Genomic DNA, 26,089 nt, shown 5'->3' on the forward strand with positions numbered 1-26,089 from the left:
AAAGAAAACAGAAAAATAAAAAAAAATTGTAGAAAATGGCCGGTAGTAATCGAATTTTATTCAACTATTCAATTATTTACCTTAAAAAAAAAAGACCATTTAACTTCTGTAAAATTTGCATATTTGATGAACCCTGAGTATACTTTCCGTTATATATCCTATTACTGAAAATTTGTTTCTATTATTGTGATTGGTCGAGAGACCTTCACGTGACTAATCACAATTTCAACAGAATAACGAAATTCATCGGAGATCGAAATAGTTCGCGACGTCAGAGTAGAATAACTTTTTTTTTACTATTCTGCGTCCGGCCGCAAACCACGCCATCACTTGGGCACAACGTACGACGGGCTGCCTCCACGTCACTTGACAAGTCTAGTGATCAATGGCGTAGCTAGGATTTTTTCCTGGGGGGTCCTTGCTTTTTCAGGGGGGCAACATTGTTTTTCTCTGTGTGTGTGTGTGTATGTGTCACAAGGGCGAATCCGACTTTCGCCAATAGGGGGTGGGGCCCGAAATTATCTTCACCTATATTTTCCCAATCAGTCACTTAGCTTTATATGAAATAATCTCATAAGCCTACATAAAAAGCGCGAAGTGCGAGCGAATTATTTTATCTTTCATGTATTTTCCCCTCAAAATGTAACATTCTGGGCAATGTTTGTGATCCTGAACAAGATGCGTATTCAACAAGATAAATGCCACCTTTCGCAATCCTCACGGACGCTCATATTAGGGTCCCCTAACACAAAAGTTAACGCTTAATCATACACTTGATTTTTAAGATTGATTGTACATTATAGTCAATAGAATCAAACGTAGAAAACTGCTCTACAATCAATGCTAAGCTTTGTGTAACAGGGGGGTTACAGGCCCTACAGATCTGCTTTTCGTGTGCAAAATTCTTTCCCGCGACACCCGCACCATACATGCATGTACATTACGACTGATGGCTGGAGATATTCGAAATGCAGGACCTAAAATAGATCATGACATGGATAAGAAAGTGGTTTTTCAAACAAATCGAGTACATATTGAGTGAGGAAAAAGTTACTGAATTAAGGCTTAGATATAGATCATTACAGTCAATCGAATCGATATTGCATTTAATGTGGAATATTGGTGGATCTCTGGCAATTGATTCCATGGGTCAAATCACCTCTCCAGCCGAAACCATTTCGCATGCGTTGCTTATGTACACAGCATGTATACGTGCGGTGTTTTATCTTTTGTTAACTCCTACACAAACAATATGCCTCTAGCACACAATGTAATGGGCATTATGCTTTACTTTCCCCAGAAATGGGGGATTAGATTCGAATTCCCGGGGGGACCACTTCCATCTATGAGTGGATACCAGGCACGACCATGCGGTATCAAAAAGCACCCTTAACACGGGAAGCAAGTCTTTTCCAGATTATGAAAATGCATCTGTTAACAAGTATTTAGCTTGTGAAACCCTACAAGTATTGAAAACATATCCTTTTTTTTAGTATTTCAAACATCGTTTTTGACACCCTTATAACGTTACATAGGCCTATACGTAACGTACTTGCCCACTCTTTCCCTTTTTACGCGTGGTCGCGCCTGGTATCCACTCTTCAATGGAAGTGGGCCCCCCGGGCGGCCTCTCGAGCTCTGGGAGGAACCAAATGTGGCTTTGGAAAGTCGTCCTAAATCGGATAAATCGCTGTTACCATAGTAGGAACCAGAATTTTGCACACGAAACGCATATTGAATGTTTCCTTTGCAGATGCGAAACAAAAAAAAATATCATGTCACACAATTTGCATTGCAGGACAGAGTTTTACGACCATGACGACGGGCCCAAAAAGTCTCTTCCAAAATCAACTAACGTCGTAAATAAGCGCTCGCGTTCTCCAACGAAAGGTCCGGAGTGATGCGACAGCGCAGACGCTTTATCAGGGTACGGTCCGCTTACATGGCTAAGCGCAGCGCAATCAGCACATGTCAAAATGCAACGCTAGCTAAATCACAAACTCATCGATAACTAAATGTCAATGTGAAATCGCGTCTTGCTTGTTTATAATGAATCTGTATGCTGAAAATGAAATTAATGATGACCATCGATTCGATCATCGAAAGATTCGGGCTTTTTTATTTTAGTTCGCAGGGTTCGTTGAACTTCGTTCACAACCAGTAAGTTGTCAAAAGATGGATCTCGCAACACCCAACCATTGGAGTGATGTATATTATTGATCCTTTATCCAGTTTTTAGAGTCTGTAAGATAAGGGAATTAGGATTGACACGGAAATTGTATTTCATTTATTTATCTATGTATATCTATGTATATATTTTAAAACTGTTGAATATATACAATAGCTGACAATAGGTCTATTTGTAGGTATTTCAAACCGAACGTAGTCTTACGATTCTTGTTGCTATAAAAATGTAAACTATTAATCCACAATATTTGATGCAATGATACTTTTATTTTGGATGTAATGTTATTATCAGAACCTGACAATGTTTTCGTTGTAATCAACTCTGTCTATTAATTACATTAAATTTGCTAATTTAATGTACAGTATCAAATGAATTATTCTGTTTGCTTCCGATTATTGTGTCTTCTGTTAATGTACTAGTAAAATGCCTCTCTTAAATTTAAGTAAATCCCACAGTGTCTGTCACAGTCCGGCCAGTTCAGTACTGACTACATCAGTAAACCACAAAATATATGAAGAGAGAAGTTGAGGACAGAACTGAAAAAAAATCATACAATATTGATAAGGATCATGGGCGGAAATCCCAGGGGGAAGGGGGGACGCGTCCCCCTACCCGAAATAGTATAGGGGGGCCACAATATCAGATGTCCCCCTACTATTTTTGGGCTTTTTATTATGGAAATAAATACATCTTTCAAAATCGAAATAATACATGTATTTTGGACGAGATGACCTTACTTGAAGCATGGACCTATATGTCCATGCTTTAAGGGGTGCATGATAACCTTTTTTTTGGCTTGTCAAATTGTCCAGCCCCTAGTCCCCCCCCCCCCCCTACCTTCGGGGAGAGATTTCGGCCCTTGATAAGGATATCATATCAGTTGGTTGGCTGAAAGCTATATCATGGCACTATGTCACATTGTGTTTGATATGAACTTGACTAATTAGTCTAATCAGGCTGTTTGACCACCCAAGAATTAAACTATAAGATAGGATTGTACATTTCAATCAAAATGAATTTATTATATATATCAATATTGCCATTATCGTGGCTCACAAGCTGTCAAAACATAAAGATCAATAAACCAGTATCAAATTTGGAACAATCTGTCTCAATTCAAATTAGTATGATCTGTATAATCTAATTATAGTGACCTGCAATTCCTATTCAAGGAAAGAGCATAAATGCTGTGTTTATGAACACAATCTATTTAGTATACGTATACCGACTATGGGGAAAGTTCAGTTTCTCAAGTCTTCACTTATCACCCGTTGTCAGACGTCAAATGTATCAATGTTCAAAGTGATCATGCGATGCTGAAGAAATGGATGAGCAGTGCCGAACGGAAGACGATATGAGGATGAACTCGCGAATGCGATGAACTTGCCAAACCAGAAGAAGAAACCGGATAACCAAGAACTCGGGACTTTCCCGTGGAGAACGTAGCAATCGCAGAACGTCGCAGAACGTCGTAAGACGTCGAAGAGGCCGTGAACGTCACAATTAGACGTAGGACGTAGATAACCTTTGCCAAACGAGGAGAACCATGGCGATAAATGGAAACGTGGAGACACGTAAACGTCAAGAGACGTGGATAAATCATCGAGAAAACGGCCGTCTGGAAGAGAATACGCAAAGATTGACAGCCTACAGTCCATATCATTTCTGTTATTCAAATGGTTTATAATAAGGTAAATGCTGAGTACATTCAAGCAGGTCACTGAACTTTCTATACTTGCTTTCGAGTACCTATTAGCAGTGTTCTTACTCTGAACAAGTGAAACATTAATTCTGATAAAGTGTCATATAAAAATCACCACTCTCCTAAGATAATAAGCGTTTAAACAAAAGATTCAACATTTGTAATAAATAGATTAATTGTCTTGATAAATGACAAAATAGCTTTCAAGTTTCAAATATTGGATAGTTAAGTCACTTCCTAAAATAACAATTTCATGACGTGTGTAAGACATATAAATGTATCATGAATTTCTTAATAGAGTGTAAGACATAATATCCCGGCATAATATCTGATATCTTACATGTAGATGTATGTCTTACATCTTCAAATAGCATAATTATCCTTCGTCATGTTCAATTGTAATACAAATTAACATCACAGTTTCTAAATATTATCAGTCTGCTGAACATTTGCTTGCATTGCCCTATGCAGTGCACACACACAATAGCTATCAAACACAGTGAGGGGTTGCCTACTCTAGCAGTTAGGTTTGGTCTATTCATAAACAAATTAAGGAGTTACTCAACCAAATAGGCTCTTCCACTGGCTAGTAAAGGGGAGTTTGAATAAGCTTCTGACACACTATACTAATAACTTTGACCTGCTATGGTTTTTAGATGACAATGGTTAATCAAACCACATTGCTATCTTATAAAACATATACAATACATTTGATCAGGGGGTTGAATAACAACCCACATTTTATAGGCGGAATGGGGGAGGGGAGGGGGCGACGCGGTACCCTGTGCCCCCTGGCGCGCCCGGGGGCGCGGCACAAAGAAATGGAAAAAGTCATAACTGTAATGCAGCGTTGTTTGAGCTTCCTTGGAGCTGAACCCGGGAGCTAAAATATTAACGATCTATATAAAGCCATGTAGTAAAAACAGAAAGAGTTGAGTTTGGTTACCTTTTTTATTGCAGGTGTAGGCCTATGCCTTTTTATAGCACCCTTTGTCATATGACAAATCCGCTAGGCCTCGCTTATTACACTCATGTGTATGAAAACAAGAGCCCGAAGTCCAACCATAGAGCTATTAATTCAACAAGGCTGAGTTCGCGTTTCATTTGTGTACTTCCGCCTATTGGATTACACTAGCTACCTGCACTTTCATGGAGCTAGCTAGCTACGAACATGAACCTGCTACTATGGGACTGCACACTCTAGCTGACTACGAAAGACGTGCACGAGAAATTATATCTGATAGTGCATGGGTGTATTACGATTACGGAAGGGAACGACGATGGTGCCTCGAAGACAGTGTCAAAGCATTTTCAAGGTAACTTAACGTCTTACTTTATCCCCTTTTCCCCCTATACTTAGGCCAAAGTTAAGCCCTAGAGCTACTGAGTTAGACATACCATCCATGCATATTCAGTTTCAAAACACCCGGTCAAAACATTGACCCGTTTTAGCCGGGTCGAAACATCCTTACAACTAAAAATGATATTCAATCAATTGCATGTCATATTATTAGCTCATTATTTTTTATCTTGTGATAATCCATAACTTCATAGTCTTCACCGGAGTCTACATTAATTGAAGTCTTAATACTCCCCAAGTTACGAATTCAAACGAAAACCCCAGGCGAAAACCGCGAAACCGTATACGAACCTATATACCTTATTCACATCACTGCAGCTTGTTAAATCGATCACTGCTCGTGTGTGCACTCGCTTTGTGATGTTTACGGGGATGTTTATTATGTACAAATAATGTGCGATTGAAAAAGCTTGAACCATATTCATGGAGCAGCTGTTAATAGCTCTATGCTTGAACCTTGCAGCGGACGGAGTCCTATACGGCAGCGTAATAATGCCTCATTTTGTGCATATGACTCGTACATGCAATGATGTGCTGACATAAGTTGGCGAGAAACCTGTTGTTCCGTGTCCCCCCAAAAAAAAAATTCTTCGACATGTTTGACGAGAGTGCTAAAAAGATAATCGCGCCACCTTTTTAAAGGTCAAGTCCACCCAAGCAAAATGTTGATTTGAATAAATAGAGAAAAATCAAACTAGCATAACACTGAAAATTTCATCAAAATCGGATGTAAAATAAGAAAGTTATGGCATTTTAAAGTTTCGCTTATTTTTCACAAAACGGTGATATCCACAACTCAGTGACATGCAAGTGAGTCAGTCGATGATGTCCATCACTCACTATTTCTTTTGGTTTTTATTGTTTGAATTATACAATATTTCATTATTTACAGATTTGACCAAAGGGACCAACTCGACTGAACCATATAGTATTCTAATTCTAATTCTAATTCCACATGTATAGGGAGGAATTAATCACTGTTTTACTTGACAATGAAGAGAAAATTAGAATATTTCATATAATAAAATACAAAAGAAATAGTGAGTGGATGATGTCATCAGTCTCCTCATTTGCATATACCGACCAGGATGTGCATATAACTGTTTTGTGAAATTAATAAAGCGGAACTTTGAAATGTCATAACTTTTTTATTTTACATCCGATTTTGATGAAATTTTCAGTGTTATGCTTATTGGATTTCTCTCTTTATATTCAAATAAATTGTTAGTTGGGGTGGACTTGTTCTTTAAGCTTATGATGCTATAGTTTCTTCATTTAAGGTCTCTTTTGTGCTCACCGGGTGCCAATTTTGCTTGCATGTCCCCTTTGACCAATGTCATGCGTAGATAATGAAAAAAAAATTTCTTGATAACATTCTAGGGGCCTTTCGTTAATGATTTGGTATGAAAAATAAAGAATCGTGACAAACGAGGGTCGTGGCCCAGAGAAAATCCGGTGGGTAAGAAATGACAGCTTTCATTTCTCTAGCTGAAGATGTTATGTTGAAGCAATAAACTGTGGTCCATTTTTGTCTCGCCTGCATAGCAGAGCGAGACTAATAGGTGCCGCTTTTCCGACGGCGGCGGCAGCGTCGTCAACATTGAAATCTTACCCAATTAAACGTTAAGTTTTGGAAATATCATCATAACTTACAAAGTATATAGACCTAAAACTCTGACATAAGGGTAATCAATTATTACTGAACATCCTGCCTAAGTTTCAGGTCACATGATCAAGATAAAAATCCTTTAGGGTCAACGAACTAAGACCATGTGTAGAGAATCAACATCGAACGTAAGGTTTGGAATGTCATCATAACTTAGAAAGTATACGGTATATAGACCTTAGACTTTAGTTCATTAAACCTGGATATATGGAGTTTCAAGTGACATGACCAAGGTCAAAGGTCATGAAGGGTCAATGAAATTAGATTATGTTAGCACTGATGCTATATTGAATTGCATAATGCGGGCTCTCCACTTGTGTTTTCATAAACAAATACTCATAAAGGTACAGGATAAGGAGTCAAGTTCTTCAAGATGTTTCGAAGCGGAGTTTAGCAACCACCGTCCTTGGACAGCCCCTCAAGTACCCGATATGCATCGCCCCCACAGCACTCCACACCTTTGCACACCGAGGGGCCGAAAAGGAGACGATCAAAGGTACCCATTTTGTGTACACTACAAATCATTAGTCAAATAACCAAAAATGTCCCCGCGAGTAAAATTATTGTCTGAAGAGAAGGCCCTATCTATCCGGGGCACTTGTCGTGGAGTTGCCCTATATAAATATGGCCTATGGATATTCAGTTTTTTTTTTTTTTTTTGGAGGGGGTACAGTAAATCGAGGGTACATGTATGTTTCAAGGTCTAAACCCATACCCAACTCTCCATACATCAATTTTCGACTCATATAATTGCCTTCACTTTTTGAAATATCTCTTGTCTTCGTCCTGGCCATCTCTGAGGTTCGACCTCAAGACCAAGGCCAATAAATAGACGTCCGAATCTCAAAGACAAGGCCAACGACATACGTTTTAGCATCGAGGCGCACAGTACTGCACTGAACTTTCTTACACGTCACACTCTAGAAAAAAAAGGTTTACCCATACTGGGTAAAATGGGAACATGCATATTGGTTGGGTAAAAAGATCGCGTCAATATTTTGTACATTTTACGCAATGTTGCGTTGAAATAGCCCCTGCAAACATGCATGTTCCCTTTTTACACAATATTGGGTAAAATTTTACTCAGTGTTTTAAGAGTGCAGAAGAAAAAACAACCAAGACATATCGACATATGATTAAATCAATCGTGGGATTAAAAGATTGACCAAGTATTGTTTCGAAATAAACCAATTATTATAGCATTCAAATTTTGTGTTTTAGGTGGTGTGTCGATCACTGTTCTAAGGACACCCCTGATAAATTCGCATGACTTGTTTGAACTCGATTGCTCATAAAGATTTAGATTAGGGTTATGGGCCAGTGTTTGAACAGTCAGATAACTATTGGGCAAAAATCTGTATATGTGTTTACACAAAAGGAAGGTCTCCAGCATCTTCAGTTCAATTATCATCAAATTTATTGCAAGGCTGACATTATTACAAAATGGCTGTGTGATTGTCTTCAGATAAGGCTCCGCAAGGTATCATTTTTCATGTTACTGCCATTTTTGTTTTGATAACCCAGATTATTATATTGCTATTTGTATTATTATCATAATTATTGTTTTTTTTTTTTTTTGGGGGGGGGGGTCTTTTATATTATTTCTTTATATTTCTTTGCTTGATTTGACGGCCTTTTCATTGTCATTCTGATGGTTCTGAGACTATAGGCGCCGCTTTTCCGACGGCGGCGGCGGCGTCAACACCAAATCTTTACCAAAGGTTAAGTTTTTGAAATGACAGCATAACTTAGAAAGTACATGGACCTAGTTCATGGAACTTGGCCATGATGTTAATCAAGTAATACCAAACATCCTGCCCGAGTTTCACGTCACATGACCAAGGTTAAATGTCATTTATGGTCAACGAACTTAGACCATGTTGGGGGAATCAACATCAAAATCTTAACCTAAGGTTAAGTTTTTGAAATGTCATTATAATATATGAACCTAGTTCATGAAACTTGGACATAAGGTTAATCAAGTATTACTGAACACTCTGCTTGAGTTTTACGTCACATGATCAAGGTCAAAGGTCATTTAGGGTCAATGAACTTTGGCCGACTTGGGGGTATTTGTTGAATTACCATCATAACTTTTGAAAGATTATTGGTCTAGTTCATAAAACTTGGACATAAGTGTAATCAAATGTCACTGAACATCATGTGCGCATTTCAGGTCACATGACCAACGTCAAAGGTCAATGAACTTTGGCCATGTGGGGGGGGGGGATCTGTTGAATTACCATCATAACTTTTAAAGTTTATGGATCGGATTCATGAAACTTGGACATAAGAATAATCTAGTATCTTTGAACATCTCATGCGAGTTTCAGGTCACATGACCAAAGTCAAAGGTCATTTAAGGTCATTGAACTTTGGCCATTTTAGAGGTAATTATTAAATTGCTGTCATAACTTTCAAAGTTTATAGAATGATATAGTGTATAAAATGTGGATACAGGGGTAATCAAGTATCACTGACAAGTTTTAGGTCACATGATCGAGGTCAAATGTCAATGAATGTAGTATTGTATCATTATATGAATAGTGTTTTTTGTGAATATTTATTTTATAGTAGTTTTCAAAGTCAGCACTGCTGCTATATTGAATCACGTGATGCAGGTGAGACCGCCAGAGGCATTCCACTTGTTTAATTGGCATTTTTCAAAACATCAAACTGCTGAGTAGAGATTTAAAACCGGTATATAGGAAGGTGCAAGCTATTAAAGTTAGTTCCACCTCGGGGAAAATGTAATTTTTAGTAAAATCTTACAATTGAAATGGTACTGTCATCTGCATTTTCAATTGCGTTAACCGCTCGCCTCGCATACAAATCCGAAAAAAAGAGGAATGAATATTAGTTTTAATAACTATGTCTCGATTGTATTTCCAGCGTTATCTGTATTATTGGATTGATCTCCTTTATTTTAGGAAATATCGGGGAGAGGGGAGAGGGGATGGGCTTCATATACTAAGCGATTATTTTTAAATATGTATTTCGTTGTTCAGATATGACACAATACTTTACGAAGTGATTAATGACATTCAAACAAACTAAAGATGATACATTTACATTGAAATTTGAAACAGGCGCCGAAGCTGCGGAAACGTTGATGGTGATGTCTGCTAGTTCAAGCTTTCCAATGGAGGATGTGGCCGCTGCAGCCCCTAATAGCCACCGGTGGATGCAGATATATCCATACGTAGATCAAGAACTCACGTTAAGTTTTATTCGGAGGTCGGAGAGTCTGGGGTTCAAAGCCCTTGTCGTGACGGTGGATTCTCCAGTACGAGGACTAGACAGTAGAATATCGGAAGCGTTCAGCCACCCTGACCTTGTGAATAACCCAGATGCTCGGTAAGTTACCATCTAAAGGCCAACTTTTACGACACGAGTCACGCGCGCGCGCTATGTTTCACTTTGTTTTAATCGTTCTTTAGCAGATTACAGACCTGTCTTGATATAGATAGACGTTGATATAGGCCTACTGTGTAAACTTTAAAGTCATTTTGCGGACTAAATCTGTCCGACAAAAAATGTAAGACGGAGTAAAATTGTATTCTTTAGCAGTATAAGTGATAGGGCTTTCAGCATAAGTATCTGAAATCCCTGTACCATACTTCTTGTAAAGTAACTTATTTGAGAATGATCGTGCACCTTCATTTAGCTTTTAGAATATATTGTTCAACTGGTTTATAAAGGTTTTGGAATGTTCGGGGTTTATATACTAGTAAATTTTGAATTGAATTGAATTATGCAGAATGGCGGCTTTGGAAGTTGATATCCCTTCCTCGCGTGAAGCCTTAGAAAGGGGTGATCACAAGCTCTACGAATATGTGAGGGAGATGCTGTATAATCCGAAATCAACCTGGGAGTATATAAGATGGATCCGAAGCAAGACTACTCTACCAGTCGTGTGCAAGGGTATACTAACGTGTAGGTACTCCACTGGATATTAAATTGAAAGCAAACCCGAGTATGTATATAAGTTTTATAAATAAACCCACATTCAAGAAATGTTGGTTGTAGTAGGTCCATGGTTTGGTTTAGATTCCTTGACATGAAGGTCTAAAATGCGCCAAGAGTCATAACAGATACACAGTTACTTGCATGTAATCAAGGGTATTGCTTCCATGGGAGACTAGTAGTAGTAATATTTTTGTAAGGATGTTTTATTGTATTCTCTCAAATCAAAAAAACATATTCACTTTCCATAAACAAGTTGTACAAATTATTTGAAACATGATTATAAATTATTTGTACTGAAAATTAATACTGTAGATACTGATGCGTTTCAACAATCACAAAATGAAATATTAACAAGATGTATTAAATGACAAGAGAGAAAATATAAACATTCTGATCGGTTGGTAATAAATGAAATGCAATGTCTGGCAAGTTTGTATGTTGTCGAGGTCAAATGAAATTGGAATTGCGGTTTTAAAATAGGGCTTTTCAAAACGTAAACTCTACATACAATAAACCAGAGGATTGTAAACTAAAACAATAAATAATGTACAAACGCGCCAAATCAATGTAATGTACTTTCATATATTTATATGACTATTCAGACGCTCAGAAGGCGTGTTTATGGATTTTTTTTTTAATTGTGAAAGACATCGCGGGAATGTGAGTCGTGCTACATTACGTGGAATTTCGTCAAAATAATACAGGCAGGAAATGAATTTGAGGTAAATTGTTTATTAATAATAATAATACAGGGTATTTATATTGCGCACATATCCACCTTGTTAGGTGCTCAAGGCGCTCCTATATTACCTGGCTAAGCTAGGCGTTCATAGCGCACACAGCTTTTTAAGGAATTACTTATTCTCGTACTATAGACGAATCTGCGCAAGCTGCTGCAAACGCAGGGGTCGATGGGATATTAGTGTCAGCTCACGGAGGAAGGCAGTTGGATGGCGCCCCAGCACCGGTAAATATTGATGGAAGTAAAATTGATAAATTCATATGATATCATTGCATTGGTAAACAAAAGTGCAAGTGTTATGCATTTAGAATCCTTCCAGTCGGGTATTCGTTTTGGAAACATTCGAATTCGCAAACTTCTCAAAAAGGCTCAACTACGCCACTCATTCATAATGGGTATCTCCCTCTCACGTCCCTGAATATACAATACATCATAAATGATGCCATTCAACATGTCCAACAGGTTCGATGATGGAAGAAAAAAAAATCGAATTAGACATGACTTTACTTTTTCTTCAAGTGTCAAAGATTATTTGTTACATAAAAAAAGACAAGTTAAACGAAAATGTAAGGAGGAAGAGGCGCGCCTCTCAGACCTAAACGAATAATCAAAATATGCTTGCTTTCCCATTCGGACCCACACTGACTTCTATATGATTGTTGCATGAATCTTGACAGATCGACGCCTTGGCTGAAGTCGTTGACGCTGTCCGTGGAAGCGACGTTGAAGTCTATATGGACGGAGGGGTGAGGACGGGAACAGATGTCTTTAAAGCTTTAGGGAGAGGTGCACGAGCGGTGTTCGTTGGAAGGCCTATCTTGTGGGGGTTAGCATGCCAGGTAAATAATCACCATCGAAGAATGTGGCTTTTCAGTGGACCGGGGTAATGATTTTAATGTAAAATTCAAAATTTAGCAGTATGTTTTTGGAATTGTTCTCATCAGATTTTCAGAAATGAGAGACCTACTTGAATGACTTGCGTAAAAAGGAACGTGTATCCAAAGTGTAAATACTTTCCGAGTAGGCGAGTACTTTGTTTCGATTTTGATTTGAACTGGGCAATTTCATCAATTCGTATGGATTTTGAAGGATAAGTAGGAATTTTAACCCAACGTTGTGATCTCGCATGGTCTAATGGAGACTGAATGGAGTTTCAAGCCCTAGATTATGTACGTCTACCTGACATTCCATTTGGTGAATTTCAAAGTCCGATAAAATCACCTTAGCCTATATGATTTTTTGTTTGGTTTATCTGCAAAGTTTGGTGGAAATGACATTGATTTCATTTTAACTTTGGTACATCCTTGATTGATTCTCAGAATACCAAAATGCCAATGTAGCTCTAATATCAATTCATCTCAACGCAGTATGTAATATTCATATCTTGAAAATGAGTGTTGTCCTACCTTTTTTGCTGTCTACTCTTTCACCTCTCTTTATTTCTTTCTCCCCTCCCTCTTCTTTCTTTCTTTCTTTCTTTCTCCCTCCCTTTCTTTTTTTTCTTTCGTTCTTTCTTTTTCCCTCGCTATCTCTCTCTCACCATGCTCACGCACTCATCCTCTCAATGTTTTTAAGGGCAAGCACGCGGGAGGGTATATAAATATGACTGGGTAATAAATCAGAATTTTGCTTTTAATATTGTACGTTGATATCTTGTTATTGTATGAGTTTGTTTGGTGCATTTTATTCTGTATGTTATCCTTTCTAAATTGTATGTATTTCATTCATGTATTAAAAAAAAACAATTTTATCCTGTAATGTATGATTTAAATTTCATGAAAAGTCCCAATATAAATCATATACGGACACAATTTGAATTGAATTGAAAAAAAGAGCATTCTGGATACTCCCCTGGCATTAAAATGCTTACAATTTTCTTAATTGCTCTCAAACTTTCTTTGACCCGTGCTCTATGTTTTGTCTCGCCTGCATAGCAGAGCGAGACTATATAGGCGCCGCTTTTCCGACGGCGACGGCGACGGCGGCGTCGTCAACATTGAAATCTTAACCAAGGTTAAGTTTTTGAAATGTCATCAGAACTTAGAAAGTTCATGAAACTTAAAAAAAGTTTAATCAAGTATTACTGAACATCCTGCCTGAGTTTCAGGTCACATGACCAAGGTCAAAGGTCACTTAGGGTCAATGAACTTTGACCATGCTGGGGGAATCAATATTGAAATCTTAACCAAGATAAAGTTTTTGAAATGTTGTCATAACTTGGAAAGTATATGGACCTAGCTCATGAAACTTAAACATCACTGAACATCTTGCCCGAGTTTAAAGTCACATGACAAAGGTCTAATGTCACTTAGGGTCAACGAACTTTGACCAATTGGGGGTATTTGTGGAATTGTCATCATAACTTTGAAAATTTATGGATCTAGTTTATGAAACTTAGACATAAGATTAATTAATGAGATTAATTAAGTATCCCTCAACATCCTGTGCCCCTTTCAGGTCACATGACCAAGATCAAAGGTCATTTAAGGTCAATGAACTTTGGCCGTGTTGGGGGTATTTGTTGAATTGGCATCATAACTTAGAAAGTTTATGGATCTACACATGTAGTTCATGAAACATAGACATAAGGGTAATCAAATATGTTTTGCACATGTCTTAGGTCACATGATCATGGTCAAGGTCATGTTGGGTCAATGGACATAGTATTGAATTATCATATGAGAGTTTTCTTTTGTGAATAATTATTATATAGCTGTTTTCAAAGTCGGCACTGCTGCTATATCGAATCGCGTAATGCAGGCGAGACTGCCAGAGGCGTTCCACTTGTTTTTTTTTACTGTTGTTTTGCGGGGTTTTAAGGCGCAGACCATTCAGATGTGATTATTTACGCCGATATTTATTGATTATACTTATTTTGAAAATGATACATTGTACAAGTGTTTTCACACAAGCTAAAACATTTTCAAGGCTTTCATTTTTTTAAAAGACGATTCACAATTTTTCACAAAGATTCTGTGTTTGCATATATCATTCAGGGTGCAGAAGGAGTCGAAAACGTTCTTAGTATACTCCGATCTCAATTAAGTGACGTGTTAGGATTGAGCGGTAAGACTTTTTTTATTCAACCAAACTTGTGGAGTCCTTCGAAGTGTTATTTTTATACAGTATGTCCCCGAAAAAACTGAGAATTTTCAGTGCTTATATATTGCATGTTATAATCCTGATAATCATTAATTAGTGACACAAAAGAGATCAGGGCCCCGTCTTACAAAGAGTTCCGATTGATCTAATCAATCGTAACTCTATGGAAATCCATCAGTGTCATAATTTTTTCTACAGAAAATTTGCAAAATGTCCTTTTTGAACAAAGGAGAACACACCAAATTGTCAAGAAATCAATGAATTTATGGATATACATTCATATCTAGAAAAATTGTTAAACAAACATTTTATATGTTGACTTTGCTGGCTTTCCATAGTTGCGATAGTTGCGATTGATTCGCAACTCTCTGTTAGATGGGCCCCAGATCTTTTTCTTTCACCCGTTGCATACGCAGGGCCCTGGGAACGATTTCAACAGGGGGAGCTGGTTTAAATTCGACAAGCCAAAACAAAAGTTTTCACTACAAAATGAAGGTTGACAAGCAAAAAATAAAAATAAAATAAAATAAAAACAAACAAAATGATACAAAAAAGGTTTCACTACAAAATGAAGGTCATTTTGTTGTTTTGGATCATTTCTGTTATTTAGCTTACCTTACATGATTTCCGGGGGGGGGGGTGCTGCCGTATGGGGAATTATACACGCATCACTCGTGCTTCCCAGTGCCATACGTCAATTTACACATGAACAAGTAAAGATTAGTACCCTCTTATCTGATTAGAGGGTCCGAAAATGTAAATATTTAAACATGGATAGGTAGGAAAATATGATTTTGCAAATAATATCTGAATATCAAAAAGAAATTCGCATTTCAAGAAATTTAATTTTCCTCACTTTGATGTTACATCATATCAAGAAAATTAACCCGCAAATGATAAAACTACATTAATGAATATCTTTTAACACGATGCATGTGTCGGGTTAGAAATTTCCAACGGGTAAATTAATCATTTTTCTGTTGGGTATATTGACTATATTTTTCATCGATCTTTTACTTTGACATTTTAAAGGGACATTTTAAGAATTGCAAGTATTATGCTATATTTATTCATGTTGATTTTCTATTCATATGATATTTATTCTCATTGATTTATTTCAGGTTGCACGTCACCCAATACCATCCCTGAGGGTACAGTTGTACATGAATCATATTATCATCGTCAACCAAACCGGAAAAGAGACAAGAGCAAGTTATGATACACCGGGACTTCGAAGGATTTTTATATAGCAAAGAAAATAGGCATTCCCTTTATTTTCCGGTTCATAAAACTCCTGCATGTGAATTATTTTCTTGACTATGTAACGTGCGAGTATAAATTTCACTTAAGAAGGTCATAGGTTTGGGGTTCCCTCGATGGGAATCTTTAGAAATTCAGAGTGTTTATTGTTGAAAAAGCCGGTTTTGCAATCAATGAAGGTGCAGTATTTTCACGACAAAATAGTGTTATAAAATGTACGTACCTATCCAATATACGATTGACAGAAGTTGCTCAGGTAATGTGAGGCGTCTTTAAAGCCCGAATCCACCCCGCGAATAAGTTGTTTTGAAGGACATTGGTGAACATATCATGATAATTTGATTGTAAAATAAGAAGATTGTGATTAAAGCAGTTTACCCTACCAAATATTGATTTTAATGGAAAAAGAGAAATCAAACTAGAATAACACTGATTTTTTTTTACTGACAAATTGTAAAACCAAAAAAATAATAATTTCACAAAACATTTATATGCACATCCTTGTCGATTTGCAAATAAAGGCAACCAATGACATCACACACTTACTATTTTATTTGTATTTTTTGTTGTATTATTAATAGCAATGAATTGAGGGCAGTATTGCATAAATTCATTTTACAGGCGTTAAATAAGATTACAAAGTTTCAACTTACCCCGCGTTCCAACTAACCCCGATCTTCCCTATTTGTATTATAAAGTATCTTAATTTCTCCCCATTATAATATTAAACAGATTTGACTCCTTAAATAAGTGAGATTGCCAACGTTACACCGTGATTCATGAAGATGTTTCTTTATTGCCAAAACTGCAAAAAAAATTGCAATAGTCCGTGCTTGAAATCACAAGAAGTTGAGAATGAGTAACATCACTCGTATATTTTCATCTAACTGTGTTATGCGATTTGTGAAAAATAAGCGAAATTCAGTTTCAATAATTTTCTTATGCATCCGATTTCGATGTAATTTGTCAATCATGTCCTTGTTTGCTTTCCTCCATTTATTCAAATATCTTTCTATTTGTATTTTTTAAATCTAATTTTTAGTGGAACTTTCCGTGTCATATTCATTTGATTTCACTGTAGTTTTATATCTACGTGCCGTTGGGGGGGGGATGACGTTTAATTATTAACATTGTTATGGGCGATTCTATACATGTCGTACGGGAATTTTTGACAACAATTTATAGTCTTTTAGCTGAATGCTTGAGCAATAAAACTTTCTTTTGTTATGTCAATGATAAAGTTAAAGGGGTAGTCATGTGAAAAAATGATAACCAACAAAAATGTTTGAGTACGTGTGAATTAAAGGTGAACATGTAGTGTGTCGTACGGGACATTTCTGAGTCCCGTACGACACACTACATGTTCACCTTTAATTCACACGTACTCAAACATTTTCACCCCTAATTCATCAATTGAAAAAATATTTTTGTTGGTTGTCATTTTTTTTACATGACTACCTAGTAGTACTTTAATATTACCACAAAAGAAATTGAAGTTACTCGTTTGTTTGGACAGCAGGCTGAAAAATGTTGAGAAAATTGTTAATTTTCCTAGCATGAAATTGCCCTTTTGAACAATAAACCAGTTCGTAGTTACTTCCTGGACAATTTTGGTCAAATGGCCTTTCATTACGATAGGCAGATTTCAAAGCAAGATATTACTTAAGCATGCCTTACATAGCACGATGAAGAAATTGAATAGACCAGTCGACTAGAATTATAGCACACCAATGAACACTCTATGAAGGTATTTGTTGCATTCAATGGCGGCGGAAGCCAAAAAAATTAGGGGGACCAGCAAAAAATTTTGACAAGCAAAAAAAAAAAAAAAAGGTTATCAACTAAAATTTTAGGGGGGATCGTCCCCCCACCTCAAATTTAGGGGGGGAAAGGTCACCCCGTCCCCCCGCCGCCTATGGTTGCATTCCTACTTTGAATGCACCAACATGTTGTTATAACAATGTTCGTGGCCAACGGTGAGATACCTATTCTTGTTTTTTGTGTGGATATAATGAAAAACACAATTCAAAAGAATATATGAATCATCAAGACATCAAAGTTGATGTTTATCTCATTAAATATGAAACCACCATGTCACTTTAGTACCAATGACCTTCTTCTGATCATGAGCAGAATGGCCCATCGGCTAATTCGCCGTGTCGGTGCAAGAACGCCTTATGGATAGCAAAATAGTTTGGGGCACCCAATCGGTGCAGAAACGCCCTTACGCAATGCCCTTATGCGTGTTGCTGAATGCATTAAAAAAAATTGTTTTAAAAAATCTAACAGAAGGCACTATCTTGCCATGTTGACATCTCGGCAAGTCGATGGCACTTTAACCTTCCGTTCTATTGTCTCCAAGCATCTATTTTCTAACCAAAGACGTGCTGGAAGCCTTATTTACTTAGTTGATTTTTTTTCTTCAAAATATGCCTTTGACGGCGACCTATTTCTATTCTTCTTTCATCGAATGGAATCGAGTCATGGGTGTCTCTACTCCTCTTTGAGACCTATACAGTAAAGTCACTAGCATATTCAGCATATCATATCAGCTATGACAAAGAAATGTATGGGTCCATGCACAAGCATAATAGAGTCACTATTGTCCCCAGATATTGGGCCCCTGAAATGCTTTGTAGGATCTGGTGCTGGATACTCACCTGAAAGTGATACAACATCAACGCTACAATAATATGAAAATTTGTATCATAAAATGAAACACGATAAAGTGCATCCGACCCCAGACATGTGGGATTTTACCATTCTAGAATGATCGTTGTGTGTGTAGTTCATACTGCTACAACGTATTGCTCTATAACCTGAGCTGTTCAATTGGTAAAAAAAAATTAATAGGGATGGAACAGGAAGCTTGATGACGACGGAATTTTCGATTACAGGACTGGCATTGCAAGATATACGATTTCACACTCTGAACCGTGAAGAATAGAATTTGCAATAACTGCACATTAATTTGACCAAAATCTACTAATTTTCCAAAAATTGTGCTGGTAAAATGATTATCAATGAAAGTCATGTGATTTGTATATAGATCATGATAAAAAATCAGGTAAACATTGAAAAGCCCATCTATATGTCAAAGCTCCGTCATGATATTTTGCTGGACCACTGAGTCAAGATAAGCTGAATAATGATGACGTAAAGTTTTTTTCATGAGGAACCAACTACGTCTTAAATTAATGGAAAATGATAAAAATAGTTGACATTTCATATTAAAGAATCAAGAAAACAATGTTCAGATATGTGGCGTAACTACGGGGGGAATGGGGGGCACGCCCCCCCCCCCCCATCGGCTGGCAAAAAAAAACGGGGGAAAGGAGAAAAAGAGCGAGAAAGGGAGAGAAATGTAGAAATATTGTTCATTATAATGTTATTTGCTCAGGGTCTATATATGTCTTCATTGTCCAGGTGCTCGCATTGTCTGTTTAACAAGATATATAATCCTGTTGTACTAAAACCTCCCGTTTTCAAGTCAATATATACCAAATATATTTCCTCGCATTTCGAATTATTAGATATGTCTGCTCATCATGAATTCCTAAAATCAGTCCTTGAAATCTCCCTTTTTTCTGACCTGAATAAAAAAAAATTCAGCTTGCGCTTTGTGCTCGCATCATTTGGTTAGTGAAATACGCATGGTCTTCGTAGATTTCTACAAACAAGCCTTAGAATGCCCCTCTTCAGGTCTGAATTTCCTAAATTTTCAGCTCGCGCTTCGCGCTCGCAATATTTGATTAGTGAGATGCGTATGATAATCATGATTACAATGACTACAAAAAGGGGCTCATGTGTTTGGATGTAATTCTGTCAAAAAATTAGCAAGCGCTTGGCACTCGCGTTAGATGACTATGGTGAGATATGTATACTCTTAAAGGATTGCTTAAAAAATAAAAGTCCTTAAAATATCCCTGTTTGGGGGCAATATGTACAAAATTTCAGCTCGCGCTTCGCGCTCACATCATTTGGTTAGTGAAATACGTATGGTCTTCGTGAATTCCTACAAACAAGAATTATGTCCCTCTTCAGGTCTGAATTTCGTAAAATTTCAGCTCGCGCTTCGCGCTCGCAATATTTGATTAGTGAGATGCTATGTTAATCATGATAACAATGACTACAAGTGCTTCATGTGTTTAGATGACTATGATAAGATATGTATACTTTTAATGGATTCCTAAAATATAGTCCTTAAAATGTCCCTTTTTGTGGTCAATATATACAAAATTTTCATTTATCGAGACAGGTACGTATCATGATTACTAAAATTGGCTTATAATGTCAATTTTTAGGTCTGAATATCAAAAAATTTCAGCTCGCGCTTCGCGTTCGCATTATGTGACCAGTGAAATACATATCCATTTAATGGCACTGTTCTTAAAATGTCTCTATTAGGTCAGTATACCTGGCAACTGAGCGCGCTTCGCGCGCTCACAAAGTGACTCAAAGTTTTTGCTGGTGCCCCCCCCCCAATGCCGTGACCCACGGTACGACACTGTATGTTATTATCGGATTCCTCATTCGCATACCGTCAATAACGTGCAAATTACAATAAGAAAAACAATTTTTTTTTAAATGTCATAAATCATTCATTTAACATGCGATTTTATTGAAAAAAAATGTTTTGCTTTTTTTTGCTATCGATGCGACTCAACCATTTGATCGGGTAAAGTTATCATTTATGAAGCAATGGAGTTGCAATTTACAGCGAACGACATGCATGAGAGCGACTTCTAACAAACTTTAGAAAAGAGAGTAAACACGAGGCACAAAGGCATATGCGGTATTGTTTTGTACTGTCTGTCAAGATTTTTGTTTTATAAATCTATTCCATTTGTCCCACAAAATATTGCCGTTCCCAAGCATGTGCCCCTTTTGTCATTCTGCTGTGAACCGGTCGATATTCATGGTGACTTTACAATGATCGAGAAGGAATCTCATTGTCTCCCTGCAAGCATGCAAACAATTTATATTTCCTTTCTCCAGTCATTCATGCTGGAATAAAACCGTTAGCATAACAAGAAATTCATCAGGGCAATTCCATAAAATGATCAACCTTTTTGTACGTCCGACCCCATTTTTCTCAAGTTTTTACTTCACTTCATAAACTGACCATATGATGGTCATTTGAGAGCATTACAGACTGTCAAAAGAACCAGAAATCAATGACAGAAAATTACATGAAGGTTCCACATATAGGGGGTCGGACGTACATATTTGATCGAATTGCCCATTACCCTTTTTTTTAAATCTCTTTCATCGACGAAAAAGAGTACCGAAGTGATGACGTCACAAAAAGCTTTTTGCATATCAGCGTTTTTTATAGTATATGTTGGAAGAGGATGATGAAAAACCCCACTACCAATATTTGGTGGAAATCTGTCCATGGGGGCCTTAGATATAACCTCATGAATACATAATTAGCCCCATTGAAGTCAGTGTATTATTGGCCTGGTTAGTAACATTTCGATTCCCACCAAATTTTGTATCAATATGGTATCACAAACGCTAACATCCAAAAATGGAAAATTGGTGACGCCACACTTCGGTACTCTATTATCTTGTTATTGAGGCCTCTGTCACAAATACATTTTGGAATCGTACGATTTTCTCTACCCGGTGGTTTGTCGTGGATTCTGATATTGATACATAAAGAAATTTCCAAAACATCGTTGTATCACAATTAAAACTATTATGCCCAATAAAAACAATACTCAACGAAATCATTTTTTCTGACAGAGTACGACAGGAGAGCAGTGAGTTCTCAAATCTTATATAAAATTATTGCAAGAAATTAAATCAGCTTATAACCGACTAAAATGCGACAGTATGCCAGGCAGGCACTGTAACAAGTTCAGTACCAAATGAACTTTACTTACGAAAACAATGAACCTTAATCTGCTCTGCTCATGATGGATGTATACCCTCGCCTGAAGGGCCTGAAGTTAGACCTTTCAACATGTTCAAGTTTTCCTAATAATTATTTGTACTTATAACTCGCCTGCCTCACCGTAGCATTGCAACCATTTCCCTCGAAATCAGGTTGTAAGGTTTGGGTCCTTTGACTTATTTTTACAGCTAATTTCAAGAAAGTAGTTTCGACTCGCTCCAGGAACACCGTTTTGTCCCGTATTTCAAGATCCTTTTGACACATTTTACGTAAGAATATTCAGGAATTACAATTTTTCTCATATAGGCCAAAAGCGTTAGGTCAAAATAGGTTTAAACGTGGAAATGTCTGATTATAAGCTGATTTTTTTTTCTCGGAATGGGTCTAGGAATATGTCTAGAGTAACATACTAAAAATTCTCATATAACCTCCTTGAGCTTTTTCCGTAATCCAAGATAACGTCCAAAAATGGCTGTCAAAGTCTAAAAATCCATTACTTAAGTGTCGTTTTTATTTTGTTTCTATTCAACGGTTTTAAAGGTTGAGTATTTTACATTGGGACGAGTTACAAGGAGTGGTAAATGGTAAGTATATCCCAAAATCCAAGATGGCTTCCAAAACTGAAGTCTAAATAAATGGCTGTTGATGATTAAAAACTGACAATTCGCTTAATATACGCCTATAAGAAATATGATTTTGGTGTCTAAACCATGGTTCAAAGGGTCAAACAATACATAAGAACAGGTTAAAAGGACGTTCAGTGGTATATTATGTAAATCAAAATCGAAAACAGCTTCTAAAATGGAGTATAAAATAACTGCTGTTACAAAATAATATACTTCATTTTATATCTTCCTGAGAGATATTATTTTGGTGTCTATACTATACTTTCAAGGGTCAAATAATTAATTTGGACTGTTCACAATGATATGAAATTGTCCATTTTGTCCAAAAACCCAAGGTGGATCTGAAATTGCGTAAAAATGCTTCTGTTACCCACTCCTGAAAACACAGGATTTCTTTTCCCAATGTTTTTAAGCGTAGACATCCACATTATTTTTTTCACAGGCTAATATTGCATGATTAATGACCATTTTGAAATGATGAAATGATGGGAGCCATTTAGACGCCATATTGGAAGCTATCTCGGATTCTTAGGCAAAAATTGACAACTGTTTGCCATTGTTACTAGTCCAAAAACATAATTTGACCCTAGAAAACACAATCACATCCAAAAGAAAAAAAAAACTAAACATGCTAAAAATCTATCCATTGAGACAAAAAAAAAATCAAATGTGATGAAAAATGGATCCAACCCCAATTGCAAATGAGTTATTCGGAAGAGTTTGTTTGCAAAATGGGTTAGATCCACTTTACACCGTTCCGAGAAAATCATTTTTTCCCATATTGCAATATTCTTATGCGAAACTAAATGTTAATGAGAGTATATCATTAACATTTAGTTTCGCATGTGAACTTAAAAAATGTGAACCATGTGAACCATGTGAACTTAAAAAAATTGTATTCATATTATCAAAGTATTTTTATATTCAAACAATTACCATTGTGGATCTAGCCCCTTTTGCAAACAAACTAAAATGGAACCAACCCCTTCTGATGGGAATTTCAACTTTTCTTCGGTATCATATAAAGCTACTAAAACAAAATCAATTTTGATGAAAAGTGGATCTAGCCCATTTTACAAATGGGAATTTCAAAAATACCTTGACGCTCAAGGATCTGGCTAAAACTACTCACATCGAAAGAACATCAATAATACCCGACTATTTCCCTCACAACCGTAACTTTTGTATCTAAAATTAGGCATGTTCAAACGAGGGCTTGACAAAAATGGATATATGCATACAGGAATATTGAACAAACCAGCAAAAAATATGCAGAAAACACAGGGCGATTCACGTTAAAATAAAGAAAAGAAGTAACACCCCGAAATGGTTGGTTTCAGATTTCTTGAGAAAATAAATTTAATAGAGACAAAAATAGAAATAACGCCCCCGGCAACAAGAAAAAAATACTTTTTCATAAATTGTTCAAAAATTAAATTAATACACTGAAAGCATTTGATGGCGTTTAATCATGTATGCCATACCATATTATGTGCATGATGTATGAGATATATACGTTAGGTATGTAGGCCCATAAAACAGTACACATAGGCGGATCAAGGGGGGGGGCCGAGGGGCCCGCCCCCCCCCCTAATGGCGGAGCGAAAAAAAAAAAGAAAATAGGGGGAAGGAAGAAAAAGAAGGGAAAAGAGAGGAGAAAAAAGGGAAAACATAAGAGGAGGAAGACGAGTGGATAAGATAAGGGGGAGACTTGGAAAATAATTTTTAAAATCTTTCATATCACTATACAGTATAAAATTTATGCTCGCGCTCGCATTGCCTTTTAGGTGATTTATATATGTTTCTCAATATCGAGCTTAAATATCAAATTTTGAAGTTAATATACAAAACATATTTCAGCTCAGAAATCTAACTTTCATTAATTTGTTTAATTTACAAATATAATTTTAAAAAGTGCTCTGTAAAAAATTATGTTTTATCTTCTGAATATTAACCTTTTCTGCTCGCGCTGCGCGCTCGCAACCTTTGATTTGTCAGGTACCTATTATTTTCCTGTATTCCATAAAGTTCTCAAATATCCCTATTCTGGTCAAATTGTCAAAACGTAACAGCTAGCGCTGACGCTCGCATTTCGATTGGTCATTAGATATGTATATCTCAACATTAATTCTAGCCCCATTTCATGAGAGTTTATCAAAAATTTCGGCTCGCGATTTGCGCTCGCACTGATTGTTGAAAATTTATTAACTCATGCATCTTATTTATAATTACAAAAGTGCTTTAAATATCCGGTTTTCAGGCCATAATAAATTAACAGATTTCGGGCTCTCATTAGGCTTATTAGATTAATAAATAAGATATTAATTTAATAATCAAATTGTCCCTTTTTCAGAATGGAATATCGACAAGTTTCATCTCCCGCTTAGGAAGAGAAATAGGAAGATATTATATTCTTAGAATGTCCCTGTCCTATGTTAAAACTCAAAGTAATAATAATGAATCATATCAGATCTTTTTTTTTACTGTGATTCATATCCACCTCACAATTTTGTTACAAAGCAGGAAATACAGAGCTTAAATTGACCCTTTTTTCAGATCGGAATATCAAATATTTTAAGCTCGCGCTTTGCGCTCGCTTTATTGATTTTCATGATGAAAAAAGGTGTTTAGAATGCCCAGATTCTAGGTCGAAATCTGAAACACGCGCACGCACGTTTATTCAGATACACCGCTTGTTCTCTATTTAAATCATTATGTGCCTATATAACCAGTGTCAGATCAGAATATCAACAATTTTCTGCTCACGCTTTGCGCTCGCATTATCAATGTAGGAAGATACAAAATTATACCAAATGTTTTTCATCATTAAACAATTATGAAGAGAGTGTCCCTCTTTTAGGTTTGAAATCTAATTTTTTATGTCAAAATCTAACACGAATTTGGATTCTTGTAATAAAATGTCAAAATTTTTGCTCGCTCGCTTCGCTCGCTCGTAACATCTTATTAATTTTACGCGATACGCCATATCGAGCCCCCTCAATTTTTTTTGCTCATTACGCCACTGGGACAACCCCTTCAAAGAAACAAACAAAAATCAACTTTGAGCGGCCGATCGGGGAAAATATGGGTGAACAAAATTTCGGCCCCCCCCCCTATTGGCGGAGGCTGGATCCGCCCTGAGTACATATTGTAAAATGGAAAATACATTGTACTGTGTTGCTCACGAAAACCCAGCGCCATATTGACTTTTAAAAAAATCTCGAACATTTCCATGAATACAAAAGACCTTCAAATGTTAGAGTAGAACAAAAGTATTGAAGTCAAACCCTTCCGTAAAAGTTTTATAGAACGGCCGCCTCTTATATTGACGGACTTGTGGTCAATAATTGACCACAAGTCTAACCTACTCTTTTTAATTGATTATTTATAATTCTATTAATGAGAGGTTCTCTTATGGAAATAGACACACCACACTATACACATCCCTTCCTCCCAACTACAGTTACCATTGCACATGCATGCCAGCTTTCGATCCTTGACTAATCTTTTGCCAATAACTACACTGCAAAAACTCCGGTGTTGATTTAACATCAGCCCGGAATCTATATACA

General features: G+C 36.7%; 1 protein-coding gene across 1 annotated transcript; it reads left to right on the top strand.

The window, feature by feature from the left end:
• The first annotated feature begins 4,723 nt into the window (after positions 1 to 4,723).
• LOC129254171 (2-Hydroxyacid oxidase 1-like) lies at positions 4,724 to 16,528 on the top strand. Its single transcript, XM_064094910.1, has 8 exons — positions 4,724 to 5,206; positions 7,261 to 7,412; positions 10,006 to 10,273; positions 10,677 to 10,852; positions 11,761 to 11,852; positions 12,305 to 12,466; positions 14,624 to 14,693; positions 15,851 to 16,528. The coding sequence occupies exons 1-8, from the start codon at positions 5,040 to 5,042 to the stop codon at positions 15,946 to 15,948; spliced, it is 1,185 nt and encodes a 394-aa protein (XP_063950980.1). The 5' UTR covers positions 4,724 to 5,039; the 3' UTR covers positions 15,949 to 16,528.
• Positions 16,529 to 26,089: the final 9,561 nt, after the last annotated feature.

Source organism: Lytechinus pictus, chromosome 2, assembly GCF_037042905.1.
Source record: "Lytechinus pictus isolate F3 Inbred chromosome 2, Lp3.0, whole genome shotgun sequence".
In the NCBI taxonomy this organism is placed as follows: domain Eukaryota; kingdom Metazoa; phylum Echinodermata; class Echinoidea; order Temnopleuroida; family Toxopneustidae; genus Lytechinus; species Lytechinus pictus.